The following is a 22,353-nucleotide window of genomic DNA, read 5'->3' as shown; positions in this document are numbered from 1 at the left end:
TCCCATCATTGATTAGAAATTTGTTTGTTTTTCCAAAAATTTCCAACATGCCCTAGCACTCAAATTTGATGACCGCAAGAAAATTGGCTGATGCTGCGGCTCACTAATGATGCCAAATGCGAAAGAAAATTCTTAGCTACGATTTTCAAAAGAAAGTTTGTTTGAAATTCGACCCATGTATGGCCTGCATAAAGCTGGCTTTAGGTAGAATTTCAAGTGAAAATTCTTAGGAAAAGAAGGTTCTTGGGTCAAATTGATGTTCATTTTCAACCGCAGTGATTGGAAAATTGGAAGAAGCAGGATGGGAATTTTTTCTTGAAAGAACAAAATTGTAACAGTGAATGTGGTTTTTGTTTAGTAAAGTCAATTTATTCCATAACCAAATGTTAAATGCAAATTAAATCTTTTCAATATTCTGAGAACGTATGAACAAATTTTCCTTAGAAATTATATTTTCATCCAAAAAAAAAAAAATTTCCCTGAAAATAATAACATAATGTGCTAGCATGCATTGCATGGGTCGAATTCTGAAAGAATTTTCTTTCAAAAATCTTTTCTAAGAATTTTTGTTCAAATTTTGCACCATTAGGGGCCACAGCAATGGCCAATTTTTTAGCTACCATCGAATTTTAGTTACATGGTTAGTCTGGCTGAAAAAAAAGATAAAAGTCCATCTAGTTCAACCATTAAAAAAAACAAAAAAAAATCTTGTAATCCTACACACACAGTTGATCCAGAAAAAGGCAAAAAAACCCAGCAAAGCATGATCCAATTTGCTCCTACAGGGGAAAAAATTCCTTCCTGATCCCCCGAGAGGCAATCGGATATTCCCTGGGTCAACTTTAGTGATTGGGCATGTTAGACATTTTGGGGAAAATGAACGAATTTCTAATCAATGATGGAAGAATCGTGTAAGAAATGTCACTGAAAAAGAAATGAGCATGAGCTGTGACCTGGAAAGAAAATTCTTGGCCACAAAAATTATTTTCTGTAGCAACATGAGGTGAAATGAAAGGCTTGGTTGGTCGAATTTTGTAATTAATGGTGGCACCATCGGAATACAAAAAGTACAAAATTTCAGATTTTCGAAAGAAAATTTGTTTGGAATTTGACTTGTCCTGCATTACCTTAGAATGAAGCCCTCCAGCGGCGTGCCATCACTTCTGACAGGGTTTCCATCTTCACCCGGTCTTTCTTCCGGGTTCATGGGCTCCAGCCACTTGACTGGCCAAGTCGTGGTGACGTCACTCTCATGCATGCATGCAGGAGTCTCGTGGCACAGGGCGAGGAAGGAACAGCACAGGTATGCCGTTTCTTCAGAGTGCATGCGCCGGTGACGTCACTCTTGTGCATGTGTGCAGGAGTCTCATTGGTGGCACAGGGCTAGGAAGGAACAGCACAGGTATGCCGATTCTTCAGAGTGCATGTGTCGGTGACGTCACTTTTGTGCATGCGTCTCAGTCGTGGCACAGGGCTAGGAAGGAACAGCACAGGTATGCCGTTTCTTCAGAGCGCATGCGCTGGTGACGTCACTCTTGTGCATACGTGCAGGAGTCTCAGTCGTGGCACAGGGCTAGGAAAGAACAGCACAGGTATGCCGTTTCTTCAGAGTGCATGTGCCGGTGATTTCACTTTCGTGCATGCATCTCAGTCGTGGCACAGGGCTAGGAAGGAACAGCACAGGTATACCGTTTCTTCAGAGTGCATGTGCCGGTGACATCACTTTCGTGCATGCGTCTCAGTCGTGGCACAGGGCTAGGAAGGAACAGCACAGGTATGCCATTTCTTCAGAGTGCATGCGCTGGTGACGTCACTCTTGTGCATGCATACAGGAGTCTCAGTCGTGGCACAGGGCTAGGAAGGAACAGCACAGGTATGCCGATTCTTCAGAGTGCATGTGCCGGTGACATCAATCTTGTGCATGCGTGCAGGAGTCCCAGTCGTGGTACAGGGCTAGGAAGGAACAGCACAGGTATGCCATTTCTTCAGAGCGCATGCGCCGGTGACGTCACTCTCGTGCAGGAGTCTCGGTCGTGGCACAGGGCTAGGAAGGAACAGCACAGGTATGCCGTTTCTTCAGAGTGCATGTGCCGGTGACATCACTTTCGTGCATGCGTCTCAGTCGTGGCACAGGGCTAGGAAGGAACAGCACAGGTATGCCGTTTCTTCAGAGCGCATACACTGGTGACATTACTCTTGTGCATGCGTGCAGGAGTCTCGGTCGTGGCACAGGGCTAGGAAGGAACAGCACAGGTATGCCGTTCCTTCAGAGTGCATGCGCCATGACGTCATCGGCTGCAGGGACACAGAATATCTCCTAAACGGTGCATGCTTGGGAGATATTCCTTGTACCTACAGGTAGGCCTTATTATACGCTTACCAGAAGTTTCCAGTGAGAGTTCACTTCACTCCATTCTTTATTCATGTCTTACTTTTTTCTCTGTACACCTTATGTTCAGCCTAACGTGTCCTGAGCTGTAGACATAGCAGGGGTTCCCTGAAAGTTCTTTCTGGGGTTCCTCTATGTGGAAGGTGTGAGGTGTCCCTGTGCACTGAGGTGTGAGGAGAGTGTGGTGTCGTGCGGTGGTGTGCTGCCGTCCCCCTCCCCCGCCCTGCACACTACAATAGTAGACAGAGGGGGTTGCTCAGTCATGTCATGGCTCTCCTCCATCTCCTCCCATTCCTCCCCCCACCTTTGTGCCGTCTCTCCTTCCCTCCCCCTGGCTCTCCTCCCTTTCTCCACACACAGTGCCGGACTGGAGGACAGGAGGGTAGGTGACTGAGTGAGGACTTCGGAAGTGCCAGGTGACAAGCCTTCCCTCCTCCAGCCATCTCCTCCATGACTGGAGGGACTGCTCATTGTACTCCAGGCTGAACTCGTGTGTGCACCGCCTTGTCCCGTCTCCTCCTTTCTTCCCCTGACTCGTGTCTTGTCCCCGTCCCGCACACCACTGGGACTGACTGGGTGTCTGTTCGTCTTGCAGGTGCTGGCTGTGTGAGGACGCCACGGCTGCTGTTGGCGCTCCCTGCTGTGGGGCATGTGAGGAGCGATGCCAGTAAGTGCTCTGTGTGTGTTTGTTGCTGTTTATTCTGTTCTGTTTATTTAGTTTCGGGTGGGGAGGCTGATATAGTCCCAGTGGGAGGTGTGCAGATGAAGTCATACAGGGTGATATGGTGATGAGGGGGCTTTCTGTGTGGGATTGATGACCAGGACATAGAGGAGGGGGGCTCATAGGACCCCCCAGCATGAACCTTCATACTATGGAACAACCTTCTACATTACTCACCACCTACAACCTTCTTACTTGTTTGTGGAGAAAGGGAAACCCTGCTGGCAATGTGGAGCTGCTGCTTTGAGGCATTGTTTTGGTTATGCTTGACTTTCTTCAGACGTTTTCGGAACATTTTTTTAGTGGAAAGGTGATTTTCAGGTGTTTTCAGGTTTCAGCGTTTTTGTTGTAGTCATTGGAAAGCTAGTTACTAGGAGAGGCAAGAAATCACACGAAAAAAGCACTTTGGGCGCATTTTACACATTTTTCACGCGCTCCTATTGAAGTCTGATGGGATCAAAATTGCATGACTTTTTTTATTATTCTTTATTTACAAATATTCTTTGTTTATTAATATCAGGCAGCACACTGGGTAACTTGTTCCCGCCGGCCATACATAAATATGAGGTTTCTTGGCAAGTGGGCTCTAACACCGAGAGGCCATATATATGCGTCCCAGATGTAAACGTTGCTCCCCCAGCACAGCTACTGGCGGGAACTGGGGAGCTCCCGATGCCTACTTGCAATCGGGAGCTTTCTGATCATGTGACTGCCAGTCACAGCAGTCACATGACCAGAATGCCCACCTCTGCCTCCCAGCATTTCGAACATCTTATGCAGGCCATAGATGGGTCGTTTATCGGCCGAATTTTCGTCCGCACAAAAAATCGGCTGATATTCATGGCATTAGTGGGGTCAGCCCGTTGGCCGTTTTTTACAGATCTTCACATTTATTTTTATCGGACATGCTGGAAAATCCACAAAAAACATCCGTTTCCCGTGGACATTGGTGGCAGCATCAGCAACGGGGCCGACCGATTTTTTGTATATCGGCCGAAAATTCGGCCGATAAACGTCCCGTCTATGGCCTGCCTTAACCACTTGCCCTCCAGAGGATTTACCCCCCTTCCTGACCAGGCAATTTTTTGTGACATTTAACTGAAAATTGTGCGGTCATGCGACGCTGCACCCAAATGAAATTTAGGTCCTTTTTCCCCCACAAATAGAGCTTTCTTTTGGTGGTATTTGATCACCCCTGCATTTTTTATTTTTGCACTATAAAAAAAAAAATGACAATTTTGAAAAAAAATAATATTTTTGACTATTAATAAAGTAAAAACATATCCAGGAAAAAAATTTGAAAAATCAGATTTCATCATATTTTTAGCCCAAAATGTATTCTGCTACATGTCTTTGCTAAAAACAAATCCCAATACATGTAAATTAATTGGTTTGCATGAAAGTTATAGCGTCTACAAATGGCGGTATAGATACTGGAATTTGTTGTTTTTAATACTAGTAATGGCAGCTATCAGCAATTTATTGCGGCACTGTGGTGGGCATTTTGACACTGGGGTGGAACTGAGTAACTGCCACTGACATCCCAATGACACTGATACAGTGATCAGTGCTAATAAAAAGCACTGACACTAATAATGACACTGGGCAGGAAGGGGTTAACATCTGGGGCAATCAAAGGGCTAACTTTGCTGCTTTACATTATGTGCTGTGTGTGTTTTACTATGTAGACAAGCTGCTTTGTATTGCTCTGCTGTGCAGAGCAATACAAAGCAGCCCGTTCGTGCTGACAGGGGAGAGATCTGTATTGTTTACACACAGACCTCTCCCCTGTCACTGTTCCTTGGCGATTGCCGGGTGCCAGTGGAGAATCTCCGGCTAAGACCCAGTGATCAACAGCTGTAGCCACCAATGGCAGTGTGGGTAGGGCGGCGCGTGACCCCCCCTACCCAGAAATGCAAAATCATGTATATAGATGTTATTTTGCACAGTCCTGCCACCCTGTAGCAGTAGTTCTGCTATTGGGCGACAGGGAAGCAGTTAATGGACCAGGAGGCGGTGGAAGGAAAGGGTTAAGAAGTACACTTTTGTCTAGCAGCACTAGGGTGGCAGGTTTGACTGCCAACCACAGTACTACCTGCATGAAGTTTGCATGTTCTCCTGTGCTTGCGTGGGTTTACTCCAAGTACTCCAGTTTCCTCCCACAATCCAAGGACATGCTAGCAGGTTAATTGTCCCAAGTATGTGTATGTATGAATGTGAGTTAGGGACCTTAGATTGTACACCCCTTGAGGGTTAGGGACTGATGTGAATGTACAATATATATGTAAAGCTCTGTGTAAATTGACAGAGCTAAATGAGTACTTGAAATAAATAAATAAAGCAAGAGCATCGTAGTTGTACAATAGAGACACTGGGGTGGATTTACTAAAGGCAAATATACTGTGCACAAGCAGTTGCACTCATTTTCACCAGAGCTTAGTACATGATGTGAAGCTTCACTTTATAAAGAATACCAAATGAGGTGCAAGGAAATTAAATAAAAAAAAGTATTTTTGCTTGCACATGATGGAAATCTGTAGAGCTTTACCACATTTACAAAGCTCTGGGGTAAATGAGAGCAACTACACTTGTTAAGTGCACAGTCTATTTGTCTTTAGTAAATCTACCCCATGAAGGTGTGTTTATCAAAAACGGAGCAGTCAGAATGTGGAGCAGCTGTGCATGACAACCAGTCAGCTTCTGTCTTTCATTTTCAAAGCTTAAAGTGATACTAAAGGCTCATCTTTTATTAATAATAAACATATTATACTTACCTGCTCTGTACAATGGTTTTGCACAGAGTTCTTCTAGCCACTCTCCCTCACTGAGTGCCCCCAGCTTGCTCTGCTCTGGAGGCACTCATGCATGCTTGCTTCTGAGCTGTGTGTCTATGGAACACACAGAGCATGGCTTAGCCCTGCCGCCACTCCCTCTTTATTGGCTGTGATTGAGAGCAGCAGGAGCCAATGGCCCCCGTTGCTGTGTCTGAGCCGATGAGGAGTGAGAAACCCAGGAGAGTCGCAGCTCTCGTGTACATCGCTGGATCGAGATGGGGCTCAGGTAAGTATTAGGGGGCTGGGGGTGGAAACTGCACTCTGAAAGTTTTTCAGAATGCATGAAGGTAAAAACCATCAGCATTTAGAACTACTTTAAAGTGATATTAAAGGTAAATTAAAAAAAAACAAAAAAACAAACATGTTATACTTACCTGCTCTGTGTAATGGTTTTCTACAGAGCAGCCTCCATCCTCCTCTTCTTGGGTCCCCCCGCTGATGCTCTTGGCACAAAGGTAAAAAGCCTCCGCCTTTAAAATCACTTTTAACTGAATAAGCTGAAGATAGAAGCTGATTGCTTGCCATGCACTGCTGCTCCAGCTTGACATATTCCACCGATAGTACACAAAGTTGCACATGGAATAGAGGGATACACTGTGGGGTTGATTTACTAAAGGCAGACTGTGCACTTTGCAAGTGCAGCTGCACACTGCAAGGGCATTTGCTCCAGAGTTTAGTAAATGAGGTGAAGCGTCACTTTGCAAGGAAGCTCTGCTGACTTCCATCATCCAATCATGTGCAAGCAGAAATGCATTCTTTAAATTCTTCCTTGCATGTGATTGGGTATTTTTGCAAGGTGAAGCTTCCCCTTATTTACTAAGTTCTGGAGCAAATGCTCTTGCCTTTAGTAAATCAACCCTGTAGTGTTCATTCTTCAACTTAACAGAGAGATATAGACAAAGCTTTTTTGCCCATACCTCTCGTGGGTCACATGAGTGCATTTACTTTTGCTCTCATATGACCCAGAATCAGCTGACAGACTAAAGCTCCAGGCTCTGGAATGATCCCAACAATATTGTCAGGATTTACTTGGATGCCTGATTGGCCTCTCTGCGCACCACTGAGAGCCTGAGCCAGTTTCACCTGCCTCTTCTCCAGCGTGGTGCTCCAGTGAGCGCTGGAAGGGCAAAGCAGAGTGGTGACTGATAGTCACCACTCTCTGCTCTGGAAATACCAAGAACTGAGCAATCAGCAGTCATGTGATTGCTCACTTCTCAAGCTTAGAGCCAGCAATTGACATCTTCATGGAGGTGAGTACAGACAGGTGTATGGTTTTTTTTTATACCCCAGACCTTTTCATTAAGGTGGCCATAGATGGAGAGGTTCTGGGCTGCTCTGTGCAATACTGTTGCACAGAGCAGGTGAGTATAATATGTTTATTATTTTAAGTGAAAAAAAATGTTTGCCTTTAAAAATGCTTGAAGTGCTTCTACAAAAGAACCAGGGCTATTTTTTTTTGTTGATTTTTTTTTTTAATACATTACATTTTTATTTTAAAAAGGAATTGAGAAGAGGAAATTCAATATATATTACAAAGATAACATCTCACCATTTCATATAAATATAAGGAAGTAAAACTGAATACTTAACCTAAATGAGGATGAAAAATGCAGCCTTAGGAATAATAACTTGGACAGTGGCAGAGGGAGAGAAAGGGGTTTTGGGGAGTTGTCAACTGGACTAAAGTAGAAGTAATTACAAAACACCAAAGAAAGAGAATAGTATGAGGAAATATGACATTCCTCTATTATAGCACAGAATACATCCCTTAATGTATCTCAGTGTCATTGATCTCCTAAAAACATATTTGCAGCTGCTTTTTGGCTACTTGCATGTAGCCCAGGGGTGGTTGTATGGCAATCTTCAGTGTAGATTTCCTTAGTGGATCGTGCTTGTGTAATCTGTGTTGAAATGGTTACTTGTAGCCTCCATTGGAAGTCAGTGTGACAGGGTGATAACAAAGGAGCACAAATAAGAGACAGGGACAGAGTGCCTAAAAAAAGCCCCCCATCGCAGGATCACTGGGTGTTATTTTAAAGGAAGTGTGCTTTAAGACAATGCACTTGGGCTCTGTTCTCATCTGTGCTTTGAAGGAATGTTGCAATATGAAAATGGATGGGTTTTATTTTGTAGATGTGCTGTGGTACTATTCATTCTTAATGGCACAATAATGCATGTGCATTGTAGCACACCACAACACATGGTAATCCATGCATTGTGGTGTACTGTGCTATTAAAAAGCTACACTCACTTCTTCCTGTGATTTATGTGCATTGGGAAGCCCATTTGTTTTGGGCTACCCTAAAGCAACTTGTGTTAACGCGCAGAAAAACACACATGAGTAAAAAAAAGCCCATTTGTTTTGGGCTACCCTACAGCAACTTATGTTAACACGCAGAAAAACACACGAGTACCTGTGCATTACCACAGCACACAGGTGTGAACCTAGTTTTATTATTTTTGCCCCCTACCCCCACAGATGCATATTTTAAATCTTGATCTGATGGCCGTGGCCTCTGGTGTTTGTTTACATCCAGTGCTGCAAAGCGTATTGCCCTGGCTGTGCCTGTGCATTACAATCCCATAGACTAATATGGAGCCGTGTCCCTTTATCTCTAGCCTTGGCACACAGCCCCATAAAGGTTTATGAAGCTATAACGCATGGGCGTGCATCTGCAGAGGGGGAGGGTGGGTTTGATTAGGTAAGGGCAAAGGGAAAAAAGCATAATTCACTTTGTCTTAAAGCTCGCTTAAAGTAGTTGTAAACCTTTCCATATATCCAGTGATGTGACTGGCCTTAGGTGATACAGAGAGATGAAACAAATCCTCCTACATAAATTGTACCTGTTTATCTGTAGTCCTCTCTACAGCTGTTCAAAGTGCAGAATTTATACAGCTTGTCTGAGCTTCCAGAAAAAAGGGGGTGTAGAACTGAAGTTAAACTCTGCTTACTGGAACAGAGCTGAGGCTGTCACTCTGCTGGGGATCCCTCCCCTGTTAGCTTTTTTCTCTTGGTGTCAAGAAAACTTGTCAGTGTAATGCTGATAGTGGAGGAATGAGACAGCAGACAGAAATGACACTTAGTGCTCTGGATTGAGACATGTACATACAATAGAGGGATATGTTTGGTTCATTTTTCATGTCTGAGGTTTACAAGCACTTTAACCTCAAGGGCCCATATAGATCTACGCTTGTGAGTAGTTTTACTTTTTTTTTGGAGCATTATACAGCTGTGGTATCATGCATGTGTTATTTTTGTGAATTGAAATGAGTTTTGATGCATTTTTTCAATGCGTTTTGGAATTTGGAATGGAAAGGGTTTGAACAAGGCTTGTTAATACCAGTTGCCAATGCATCAAAGTGCTTGTTTATGTCATGTACATTTTTAAAAGAAACTTTCAGTAACATATTGAAATGATTTATTATGTTGGGATACACCCCACACATGCTTTTTTTTAAGCAGTGGCAAGAACAAATACAATTCTTTGAGAGTAAAGTCAACAGAAAAGTGTGTGTTTTCAGATTGTGTACAGGACACAAAGGTATGTTAGCTTATATGGAGAGATATGACAACTAGGCAGCTTTTAATGTTAAAGGGAAAATGTTACATGTTTTTGACAAATTTAAAGGCTTTTCTTATCTTTCTGGCCTTGTTTCATGTTCTGTCCAGATTTAGGGTGTAACATGAAACTTTGTTACATTCCCCCAACCCCCACCCTCAAACTTGTGTGTTCTGTGATTATTTCAATTTAATTTGGCTGTGTGGCTCTGACTGCACAACAGCTTCATCTGTTCATTTACCCATTTACAGGGATCTGCAAATGGAAAGATTACTAGTCCTATCTGTCACCAAGGCACCAGCACAGGTGTGGTTAAGTCACTGTGCTTGTAGAATTGATTACTTCCTCCAGCCCCATAATGGTAGGTTTGTACCTCCACACAGACCTGGGGCTGGGATGTAAACAATGTAGAAGCCTGTGCATTGATTGTATTGCATTTGCAGGCTTCATTGCACAATGTAAGCACATTTTTAATTTTATTAATGTGGGTGCGTTCATTACATTTTTGAAAAAGGTGAACAATGCCTTTAAAAGTAAACCTGTGTCCATAAAACAAACTGAACGCATAGGGGTTGATTTACTAAAGGCAAATAGACTGTGCACTTTGCAGAGTGCATTTGCACTCTGCAAGAGCAGTAGCTCCAGAAGTTAGTAAATGAGCAGAAGATCTGCTGACTTCCATCATCCAGTCACGTACAAGCAAAAATGATGGGTTTTTTTAAATTTCTCTCCCATGTGATTGGTTATTCTTTACATAGAAAAGCTTTACCTCATTTACTAAGCTCTGGAGCAACTGCCTCTATTTGCCTTTAGAAAATCGACCCCATAATGTAACATACCCAACCTACTTCCTTTGCTTTACTACTGATCCTTTGTTATGATAAATGGCCAGACTAGGACCAATTGATACTGTGTGGCTGACTATACACTTTACAATATCCTTTAGCTCTACCCTCCACTATGTAGTCCAAGGGCCTGCCTGATATGAGACTAATTGAATGGGTTGTTTAGGTTTGTCCTTATATTACATAGTTTTGGTAACTCTAAAGATTGTACAATTAGATTGTATAATGTATGGCCAGTTTATGTTATCATGTGTCACCAAAAAATGCATTTAACACATGGCTCTGTGTACATCACAGTTCCATTTATTTTGTTAATGCATTCTGATTCATATTTGCCCTATTGTGCATTCCATTAAATAAAAGTGCATGTCAGAATATGTGTTGTGGTGCTTGGGCAGCCCATACAGAATGCGTAGGCTGCCGTACTGCAATGCATATCCACGTGCAAAATAGTACACATAACCGTACGCAATGCATCAGCACAATCTGAATGGGCCCCAATAGTGAGGAATTGAATGGGACAAGCTCTCAGCTAGGAAATCTGGTCAATATTTGCATGGCAGAACACCCTAAAATGTTGTATAGTATGCAATTACTATTTTTGTTTATATATTACATATTATTTAAACTTTTTAATAATACTTTTATAAGTTAAATAGTTAACAAATTAACATTGATTAAAGGTTGCATTAGTGACACCTAGTTTGTAGTGTATACTGAACTTTCTAGAAGAAAACCCATCACTGCTTGTTTGTTTTCTGTCGGACTTTCTAAACAGAGTAAATTTGGATATCTCTCTTGCCCTTGCTTTCTTAGTTTTCTGGGAGCTGCACCTGCTAGTTTCAAGGGATAAATGTAAAATATTTTTTTGCATAAAACTAGAAAGATAGAAATGGTAAAATATGTTTTTTGTATATACCAGTTTTCTCCAAACTGCGGCCCTTTGATTGCTTTTATCTGGACCATGGGGCACTACATCCACTGATGCCAACAATGGGGCATAATTCCTCCCAATGGCACCAATTATGGGGCACCATTCCTCCCACTGATACCAACAGTAGGGCACAATTTCTCACAATGACACCAACAATGGAGCCCAATAACACCAATGAGGGGACACAATTCCTCTCAATGACACCAAAGAAGGGGCATGGTTTATTCCAAGTGACGTTGGGTTCTTTTCTACTCCCAATGGCCAAAGCCCGGCCTCCTTATAGTCTGAAGGAAAGTAAACTGGCCCTTTGTTTAGAAACTTTGGAGACCCTTGATCTATACTAAACATGATACAGAAAATATCTAACACACTCTTTAATAACAGAGGTGTGAAAGTGGGAAGCAGTGCTTATGTATGTTCTTCCTGAAGATAAAAGTCAGGAATGTTTTTGTTACCAGGAAGACATTAGCAGTGGGTGTCAGTGTATTGTGATGGAATGGAGGAATTGATCCTCTCAGTATGTATCCTTTTAAGAATGTTTCCTGCTTCACACTTTGGCTGACTCTCCATAGACAAAGGTAATTTTACTGAAAGTGAAAATCCTGGATGGAACAGTATAAATTGGGAACTGTAAACTCAGAATGACGTTATTGGAGGTGTGGTGCAGAACTGGCCAGGTCTGTTTACATCAGGAAGTTTTAGCTGTTATGATGACAAGATTAGTGGCTTGTGCCTACAAGTTAGTTCAGTAAGAACAGCGTCTTGGTAATTGAAATATTTGTAAATGAGTAGTATACAGCGGAGAAGCTACTTTGTGATGAGGACTGTAACAGGACTTTTCTGTGATTTGGAATTAGAAATATGTATGCTGAAAAAAGTACATATAACCCATTTTGGAAAATGCTAGTTGCTTGTCTGTCTCTGGATTCAATTATTTCTGTCTGAACTAATTGGCGTGGGTGAAGGCATACAGGTGGCGCAAACACCTAGTGTATTATCCAAGGTTTAAAAGTATAAAAGGACAGAAAATATACTCACAAACATAACATGTGTATAAAGGCTAAAGGGCCATGGAGATGGCAGAGTGTCCGACTGATGGTGCGGTCTGCCTGCTGACACGTTTCGGGGACAAATTCCTTTCCTAAATTCAGGTTTTGCTTTATATATCTGCAGCCAGTGACGCCTATAGCAAAGCCCCTCCCCTCCAACCCAAAAAAAGAGAAGGGGATCATGGGAATTATTAAAGCCATGTATACAGAAAATGACTACTTGAATTTAAAAAATGCAGTTTTAAAAACATAACATATTATACATTGTAATAATAGTTGTAAAAAGATGAAGATCTATATAGTAGGCAACCGAAAAACAATATAGATGTGAAAAGGGGAGGTATAAGTAGTGTCAAGAGCTACAATGCGATGTTACAGTACCTCAAAAAAGAGACCCACATCTTGTTTTTTTGTCATGGACAGTGAAGTTGGTATGTGCACAACCATAGAAATGACTAGAGAAATGACAAAAAATTAGAGTGAAATGGCTGCCGGAACGCACGCCAGCGTGGTTGTGCATTCCAAAGGCCGGAAGTAGCCAACTGGAAGTGTGTTGTAGTGAAGCCACATCCGGTACTCACAGGGCAAACTCCTGGGGGATTATGCACCTCCCGGAGGAGACTTGGGATGTACTGCTGCAGCGACACACCTGGTGTAAATCCAGCCCATTCAGGCACGTCACTGTTGTTGCAAAAGAGGATAAAAAAAAAAAAAGAGAAGAAAGAACGAAAGGGGGAAAAATAGAAGCATTATTCACTATTGTGGGGAATGTGATGATGGATATATAATAAAAAAAGCCCCACAAAAATTGCAAATAAAAATTATTATACATGGAGAAATGGGTGTGTAAGGTTCATAACAGTAATGGATGCATATCAAGGTGAAATGAACAGGTGGAAGATAATGAATGGAAACCACCAATGTATGGAGGAACCAGTGTATTATCAATGGATAAGAACATTTACATCTAGCCCTTCATTATGCCCTTTCTGACATAATCTGCAAAGTTGTCCACCAGTGTAGACAATATATGGAGGAACCAGTATGTTATCAATGGATCAGAGCATTTATATCTAGCTCTTCATTAAGCCCTCTAGGTGACAAAGTTCCCAGACAGTGAATCCAAGAGGTCTCTCTCTGGCATAATCAACAAAATCGTCTGCCAGTGTCAATGTCTCTGGGAATGTTTTCTAGCCCAAAAACCCTGAGACCCACTGGGTTGTTGTCACGTTTTTCTTTAAAATGATTTGGAATCGAATGCCCCTCATGACCATGTTTAACCCCTTTGCGCCGGCGCCTCCCAACCCTTTAAGGGTTTCAAAAGCTGGGAGGTGGGGCGGGGTAGAGGGTCATGTGACCGCCACCACGGTGGTCACATGATTGGGAAAAGTCCCGATCAAAAGAGGAAATCGGGACCTTTTCCATGAGTACCGGACATGAATGCTGGGAGTGCGCAGGGCGCGCGCTCTCAGCACATATGTTCTTTTTTAATAGAACGCAAATGTGCGGCCGCTCAGACGCCGGGAGGTCACACATTTGCATTCGGCCAGCGTAAAGAGGTTAATGTTTATTTTGTGCTCTCCAAATCTGATACATAATGTGTGGGTTATGCGACCCACATATAAAAGGCTGCAAGGGCAAATGAGACAATATACAACGTATTGTGAGCTACAATTAATAAATTGTTTAACCTTGTAGGAAATACCATCATTGCCCATTATTTCTTTTTTTCCTATGCCACATGTATTGGCAACATCCACAGTTACTTGTGCCACATCTGTAGCTGCCAAACTTGTCCAGGCACTTTTGACCCTATTAGTTGCTATGAAGCTCCTGTAATCTTTGGGTTTCCTAAAGATTACCTCCGGAGTTTTGGAGATGACATTGGTTAGAAACGGGTCCTGGTGTAAAATACCCCAATATTTTTTGAGGACCCTTTTGATATGGAAAGCCTTAGGGTTGTATCGAGTGCAAAAGGTAATGCGTTTTTCCTGCTGTTCTTTCTCTGGGGGTGCTTCACAGGTGGCTATCGCATGATTGCCAATGGAATACTGGGCCCTATACATTACATATGCTTCTTCAATGGTCACTACAGCATATCCTTTCTCTAGGAACTTCTTCCTGAGGATGGTGCTCTGTGCATCATAATCCTCAAGACTCATACAGGTTCTCTTGAGCCGACAGAATTGCCCAAAAGGTACACCTTGGATCCATCTCGGATGATGATGGCTAGTTGGCGTGAAAATATGAGTGAAAATATGAGTTGCCTGCCGAGGGTTTAAAATGTGTCTTGGAGATGATGTTATGGTCATTGTCGAACATGAGCTCTAGGTCTAGAAACACAAGTGTGTTGTCATCTACAACTTGTGTATTCGATGTTATTATTATTATTACTACGAGTTTATATAGCGCCAAAGGGTTTGCTCAGCGCTGTACAATAGGGGGGACAATACATGGCACAGTACAACAACAACAAACAACGTACGAGGGGTAAGAGGGCCCTACTCTTACGAGCTTATTCCGGCAATGAGAGAGGAACTGATCTAACTCATTATCTGTGCCATCCCAAACGATCAGGATGTCATCGATGTACCTTGCAAAGAGGACTAGGTTCACTCCAAGGGGTTGTTACTTCAGATATGGAATTTCTCCCTATAGCCCACAAATAAGTTTGCATAACTAGGGGCGGTTCGCTCCCATGGCTGTGCCTTTGATTTGTCTGAAGAAGGTATCTTGGAACAGAAAGTAATTATGGGTAAGGCAATATTCAGTGTATTGAATAATAAAATTTGCCTGCAAGGAATGTAAGGTATTGTCTAAAGAGAGAAAGTGTTGGACTGCTGATAGCCCAAATGTTTGTGCTATAGAAGTGTATAAAGAGGCCACATCCAATGACAGCTGTCAGTGGCTGTCAGAATACCTGAACAGCGGCTGTACCTGACTGCACGCAGCCACTTGTCCGGCCAAAAGATTTCCAGCAAATTACTTTTATAGAATGGAAAAGGTCCGGCAGAGCTACCCACTAAGTGAAATGTGCCTGATGTATGCCCAGCTTAAGTTACTGACCCCTGTGCAGCGAGTAAAGACAGCGATGTCAAGAAATATTGTGTTAGATTAGTGTATCAGAATGTATTCAAATCATTGGATCAACACAAGATCAAGGCAGCTAGAAGTTTCAGGTAGGGTTAGCAATGGCAGTCACCATAAGGTATTGTGCACATGGACAATTGTGGGCTTTTTTGTGGCTAGCTTAAATATCTGGTGTTTTCCCACTCCCAGGGTGCCTTGCATGCCACATACAGCCTGCCACACAACACAAGTGGCTGTACTCTGTAAACAAAGATATAAACACAGACATGTATGCATGGGTATACGCTGATGCAAAGACAACATGGGGCATAAAAAGTGCCTATAACTGTCTGTGTAGCAAAAGCTGACGGGTTCCTACAAACTGTAAGGGACTCGGTCACATCATGACAGTTTAGCTGCATTGATCTGCAACGTTGTTTTTCATTGTGCCTTCTTCACACCACAACACTGTGTTGCAGTGCGCTGTGTAAAATAGATATGCAGTGTGAAGCAGATATGCAGTGCAACTCACCGCAGTCTAAGCTGCAATGCGTAGACTTGTATGAAGTATCATTTTGTAACACTTCAATAAATGAACAGTCCCAACACAAAGCACTGGCCCTGCACAACAGATACCAGCCCACATGTATTTTAGGTAGAGACTGTAGGGATTGTTCTGACACACATTGCACAGGCATCATTCAGCATTATCAGGAACCTGGATCAGAAACATGATGTGCAACCAGTGCTGGAGTGAGTTTATGTGGAGCAGCACAGTGGCTAAATGGTTAGCACTTCCACCTGGCAGTACTAGGGTCGCTGGTTTGAATCCTAACCCTGCCTGGAGTTTGCATGTTCTCCCTGTGACTGCGTGGGTTTGCTCTGGGTACTCCGGTTTCCTTCCACACTCCAAAGACATGCTGGTAGGTTAGGTGGCTCCTGTCTAAATTGGCCCTAGTATGTGTATGTATGATGTAAGTTAGGGACCTTAGATTGTACACCCCTTGAGGGTTAGGGACTGATGTGAATGTACAATATATGTATGTGAAGCAATGCGTAAATTGACAGTGCTATATAAGTACCTGAAATAAATAAATAAAATAAATGTAGCAGGAAGTGGCTGAAAAGGGCTAGAGGTGATCAGAAGCACTGAGATGCAAAAAGGGGAAAAACAGTATTTTGTTTTAGAAAAGAACCATGGCACTTATGATACATGATGCTTTATGCAGTGCTGAATGTCTGACTAGACTCCCAATAGTGGTAACTTCAAACCCTACAGATGTTCATTATTGCACTGTTAATGATTCATAGCTGACAATGTATAAGGCTGAAGATGCAGTCTTTTAAAGCTGGTTTGTCCTATAATTATAGCTTGGAATCTGAAGTGTGTCCACCCATTCCATTCTGGGAATATGATACATTATTCTGTCCTGGGGTTAGCAAATGTGGTCGCATCTGCTTTATACTTTATGTTGCAATGTAAAACGGTACAATCCAAGTTTTTCCAAAGCTCTGTTGACTCATATCATATTTATAAAAAATAAAAACAAAAAAAATGATCCAAAACTTCATCTGCCCACAGAGGAATAATTAAAGTGGATCTAGCCTCCCATACAGTATATATTGTTTTGTGTTATGTACACGCATGTTAGGTAATGCATATGTGTAACACTTGAAGCTGTTAATTGCCTCTTGGCCATTCCTTCTTTTTCTTTGCTGCCCAGAAGGATGGAACCATTGTTGTTTAGGCATCATCCAGGGGCAGTCTTTGCTTCTTAGACTAAGATCCTCCTCCTAGATGATACAGTCATGTAACTTCTGGTGGCAGTGTGGCGGCCTCTATATTCTGGGCTGTGCATATACATGTCTCACACAGATTAACCCCTTATTAAAGTGATAAACCCTAACTCTTACATTGTTCGCCCCATATTGATATTTTAAATCTTGGCATTCCCCTTGTTTTAGCCAGTCCCGTTTGCTGGTGCTGATTTCAAATTAGAGGGTCACTCCCTTGCCTTTTGGGAGCTATAGAGTCACACTTTTTGGAGAAGACTTGAGGATGACATGAGAATACTGCCTACACTGACATGCACAAGCAACCTGAGAGGACAACACAGAAGTCATGCCTCTGATCCTCCTCCAAGGAAAATGATTAATAGCGGCTCCCAAAGTGCTGTCTTTGGAGAAGGAGCAGAGGCATGACATCTGTGTGCAGTCAGTGCAGGCAGCACCCTCATTTTAGGCAGATTTTTTTATTGAAGGCATGTATGTCACTGGTGCATCATGGGATATGTAGTAATGAGGAAGACTAGCAATGTCTTGTAAGATCAGTACACAGAAAGCCAAAGAATGCAGCTGTAAATGAACTAAAATGTAACTGCTTCTGAACTTTGTTGGCAGGAATTGTTTATTGTCCTATGCTAGACTCTCTGGGGTTTGTTTACTAAAGCTGAAGAGTGCACAATTAGGCTCACTTCTGCATAGAAGCCAATCAAATTCCAGGTTTTATTGTCAAAGCTTAATTGAACAGGTTGAGGTTCGAAGTGGATTGGTTTCTATGTAGAAGTGAGCCTGATTTTGCACTCTCCAGCTTTAGTAAATGAACACCTATACAGTTAGGGCCATATGTATTTGGACACAGGCACAATTTTAGTTTTTTTCAGGTATTTACCAAAACATATTCAAGCTCTAGTTATATAATGGATATGGGCTGAAAGTGCACACTCTCAGGTTTAATTTGAGGGTATGTTCCAGACTTCAGGCAGTCATTGGCAGTAAAGGATTCTCAACAACATATAAATGAACATTTTATTTATGATTATATTCAATTGTCCAATCACTTTTCGTCCCTTGAAAAAAGGGGGAATGGCTACTCCTAAGAGCTGTAATTCCTAAACCCTTCCTCCAATTTGGATGTACATACCCTCAAATTAAACCTGACAATGTGCAATTTCAGCCCATATCCATTATAGAACTATAGCTTGAATATGTTTTGGTAAATACCTGAAAGAATCTAAAATTGTGCCTGTGTTCAAATACATATGGAGCTAACTGTATGTGTTGATGTTTAAAAAGGAGAGGCTTTAGTACTATTTTCTTGCAGAATTGTGCAGTTATTGATAATTGACAATTGATAATTTTAACAAATCATCCTAACAAAAGTAAGAGTGTACTAAGGTATGCAGCAATGGGTAGAAACACATTATTTTAATCTGTGTAAGAATGATGTGCAACAGGGAACTGTGCCACTAGCGACCCTGCCACTGGCAGTTTGTAAAAATCCCTAGGATTGCTAAGAGGCTGCCTGTTTGTCCCTATAGAATCTCTATATCTGAGGCAGCAAGATGTCACTCCTAATACTAGCAATCTAGATTTAACAGCATTTGGGCCATCGAGAGAGCAACATCTTGCTGTGTTTGGCTACAGAAGTGATTCCATAGGGTCAGACAGGCAGTCTCTTTGGTGAGCCTGCCACTAGCGATTTACCTTTAGTGGCTGAATCACCCATCTGACTTTAGCCTAAAAAGATCATTTTGTAGAGCTGTAAAAGATTTCAAGTTTGAAAAACAATTGACTGAATGTTACGAAAAGGAGTCGGGAAGTACAAGGTATGATGTGATGTGAAGTACACTATATTGCCAAAAGTATTGGGACACCCCTCCAAATCATTGGATTCAGGTGTTCCAATCACCTCCATGACCACAGATGTATAAAATCAAGCACCTACACATGCAGACTGCTTCTACAAACATTTGTGAAAGAATGGGTCACTCTCAGGAGCTCAGTGAATTCAAGCATGGTACCGTGATAGGTTGCCACCTTTGCAATAAGTCCATCCATGAAATTTCCTTGTTACTAAATATTCCATGGTCAACTGTTAGTGGTATTATACCAAAGTGGAAGCAACTGGGAAAAACAGAAACTCAGCCACCAAGTGGTAGGCCACGTAAAATGACAGAGCAGGGTCAGCGCATGCTGAAGCGCACAGTGTGCAGAAGTGACCAACTGTTTGCAGAGTCAATAGCTAAAAGACCTCCAACCTTCGTGCGGCCTTCAGATTAGCACAACAACAGTGTGTAGAGAGCTTCATGGAATGGGTTTCCATGGCTGAGCAGCTGCATCCAAGCCTTACATCACCAAGTGCAATGCAAAGCGTCGGATGCAGTGGTGTAAAGCACGCCATCACTGGACTTTAGAGTAGTGGAGACATGTTCTCTGGAGTGATGAATCACGCTTCTGTCTGGCAATCTGATGGATGTGTCTGGGGTTGGCAGTTGCCAGGAGAACAGTACTTGCCTGACTGCATTGTGCCAAGTGTAAAGTTTGGTGGAGGGGGGATTATGGTGTGGGGTTGTTTTTCAGGGGTTGGGCTTGGCCCCTTAGTTCCAGTGAAGGGAACTCTTAAGGAGTCATAATACCAAGACATTTTGGACAATTTCATGCTCCCAGCTTTGTGGGAACAGTTTGGAGATGGCCCATTCCTGTTCCAACATGACTGCGCACCAGTGCACAAAGCAAGGTCCATAAAGACATGGGATTAATTTACTAAAGGCAAAAATACTGTGCACTTCCAGTGCACTTCAAGTGCAGTTGCTTTATATCTGAGGGGAAGCTCTGAAATGAGGCAAAGCTGTTCTGATTTCTTTCATCCAATCATGTGCAAGCAAAAATTCTGTTTTTTTAAAAAAAAATTTTTGCATGTTCCCCTCAGATCTAGAGCAACTGCATTGAAAGTGCACTTGGAGTACACAGTCTATTTGCCTTTTGTAAATCAACCTCATGGATGAGTGAGTTTGGGGTGGAGGAACTTGACTGGCCTGCACAGAGTCCTGACCTCAACCCGATAGAACACTTTTGGGATGAATTAGAGTGGAGACTGCAAGCCAGGTCTTCTCGTCTGACATCAGTGCCTGACTTCACAAATGCTCTTCTGGAAAAATGGTCAAACATTCCCATAGACACACTCCTGAACCTTGTGGACGACCCTTCCCAGAAGAGTTGAAGCTGTTATAGCTGCAAAGGGTGGGCCAACTCAATATTGAACCCTACGGACTAAGACTGGGATGCCACTAAAGAACATTTGAGTGTAAAGGCAGGCGTCCCAATACTTTTGACAATATAGTGTATGTCTTGCGTTGATTTTGATCAGGCAAAATGATGATTCACGGTCCACATTATATAGGCAGAAATAAACATATGGTAATCTAGCCCTGAGAACCTGCTTGTAGGAGGGGAGAGCTGAATATTGAAATCCTGGGATAATTTTTTTTTCTTGGAGGAACTTTTGGGGGAGAATTGTGCTATCAAGGTGGTTGGTATCAGCAAGCTATGGCCAAGTCTGAGTGAATTTTGTATTTCTAGATAAAAGCATGAATTGTAGTCTGTTGTACGTATTACCAGTTGTTGTCTGGGTAGTTGCACAAGCCTTGCTAAGTAAGCTTAGTGTCCTGTATGGTTTGAAATAGATATGATGACTGAGAAGACAGCTGTCTTGTGCTATGTGTTAGAGTAATTGTGGTGGGTGGGGGGATTGGGGCTATGGCCGAATATTCTAGTATATTTTAGAAGGTATTTGTGCATAGTTGTTATAATCAAAGACGTGTCTGCTGGGGGAAGGGGGGGGTGTTGGTGCTGCTTTTATAAATCAGATATATTGCATGGGCTACAAGCTCAGTGGTGACATAAGAAGAGATTTCAACAAAAAGATCCGCTGTCTATTTAATTTTGAATCGCTGGGAGAAATCCCCATCGCCGTTCAGCTCTTGAACTGGCTCATTCGGAGCATTGACTTGGATACAGAGCTTCCTTTCTCTTTATTCTGTATCAGGGATGATGTCACCGCCACATGTTCTGCTCTCTTAAAGAGACAGGATCCTTCTACATAATGGGCGAGAGACATGGAAGGGTGAGGAGGGTGATCTCATGAAATACCAATAGCGTTAACCTTAAGAAGCAACTAAACAACGGCAGCTGAATGTATATGGATTTAGTATCAGGAGAGTACAGATGTTCTTCCCTAGTATAGTGTATAAGGCTGTAGTTCACAATGCTGTGCATTGGGGAGTTGGTATCTATGGATTGATTGTGTCCTTCACAGTAATAACCTGCATTCTGAAGTATCTGCCATGCCTTTACTTACCATTTCTAATAGCATCAGCTTTGCTGGGAATCTGCGTGGGTCCTTTGTGTAGTTTTGTGAAGTGAGGGGTCGGTTATATAAAGGTTTATAAATCTGATGGGTACAGAAACGCAGATGGACATATTCGAAGGCATAACTGTGGTTCTCTATAGCCAGTTAAGGATTTACATTCCCGAGGCTGTAAGTTACAACTGGATCTTCTTGTTTATCTGTGTGGTTTGTATAAATTTCCAGATATTTTCCTGTTTCACAAGACCTGTGTCCCGAGATGTCATTATTTTTACATTTTTTTGTTTGCTAACGTGCAGTATGTGACTAAAGGCTGCTAAGGGCCTCTAGACAGTAGTATATATGTCATTGTCCAAAAACATGTATGACCTGGGAAATCTCTGAGGTTATGAATGTTTATTAAATGCTTTTGGCTACATTGTGCTTCTTTGGCTGCCAAGTCCTCAGATAACTGAACCTGTTTTGAGATGCTGAGTGCAATCAACAACAGTTTCTGTTTGAGGCAAAGGCAAAGCCAGCAAATGTGCACAAGTCAAACAGGGAACATTGTTTATCTAAACTTGTTTTAATGAAAACCAGCAAAACTAGCATTATCAGGAAGATGTCATAAAAATATTTCATTTATAGATTGCTGACAGATGCAACTTACATTGCAGGTTGTATAAGTTTCAAAAAAATGTGCAAAAAAACCCCAAAAAAACTTCTTGTTAGTTGTGGGGAAGTTCTTATGAAACTCTTGTTAGTAGTGTGATTTTAGTGCATTGGAACATTTCTCATTCATGTGGACAGAAACATTTACACACA

The 22,353-nt window shown here is 42.3% G+C and overlaps 1 protein-coding gene across 4 annotated transcripts in view; it reads left to right on the top strand.

Annotated features, from left to right (window-relative positions):
* Positions 1–2,734: 2,734 nt before the first annotated feature.
* EFS (embryonal Fyn-associated substrate) overlaps positions 2,735–22,353 on the top strand; it is a 40,345-nt gene continuing 20,726 nt past the window's right edge. The window contains exons 1-2 of one of the 4 annotated variants that reach the window (XM_089678158.1): positions 2,735–2,771; positions 2,985–3,056. In XM_089678158.1, the coding sequence (XP_089534284.1) occupies positions 3,051–3,056 (6 nt within the window). In that variant the 5' untranslated portion in view covers positions 2,735–2,771; positions 2,985–3,050. Of the gene's footprint in view, positions 3,057–21,246; positions 21,307–22,353 lie in introns of those variants that run through there. The other 3 variants (XM_089678159.1, XM_089678157.1, XM_089678156.1) reach the window with 3 other exon arrangements.

This window comes from Staurois parvus, unplaced genomic scaffold, assembly GCF_062004578.1.
Source record: "Staurois parvus isolate SC_StPar_1 unplaced genomic scaffold, SC_StPar_1.0 ptg000199l, whole genome shotgun sequence".
Lineage (NCBI taxonomy): Eukaryota > Metazoa > Chordata > Amphibia > Anura > Ranidae > Staurois > Staurois parvus.
The sequence above is the reverse complement of the archived record's forward strand: the minus strand, read 5'-3'. Positions and strand labels throughout refer to the sequence as shown.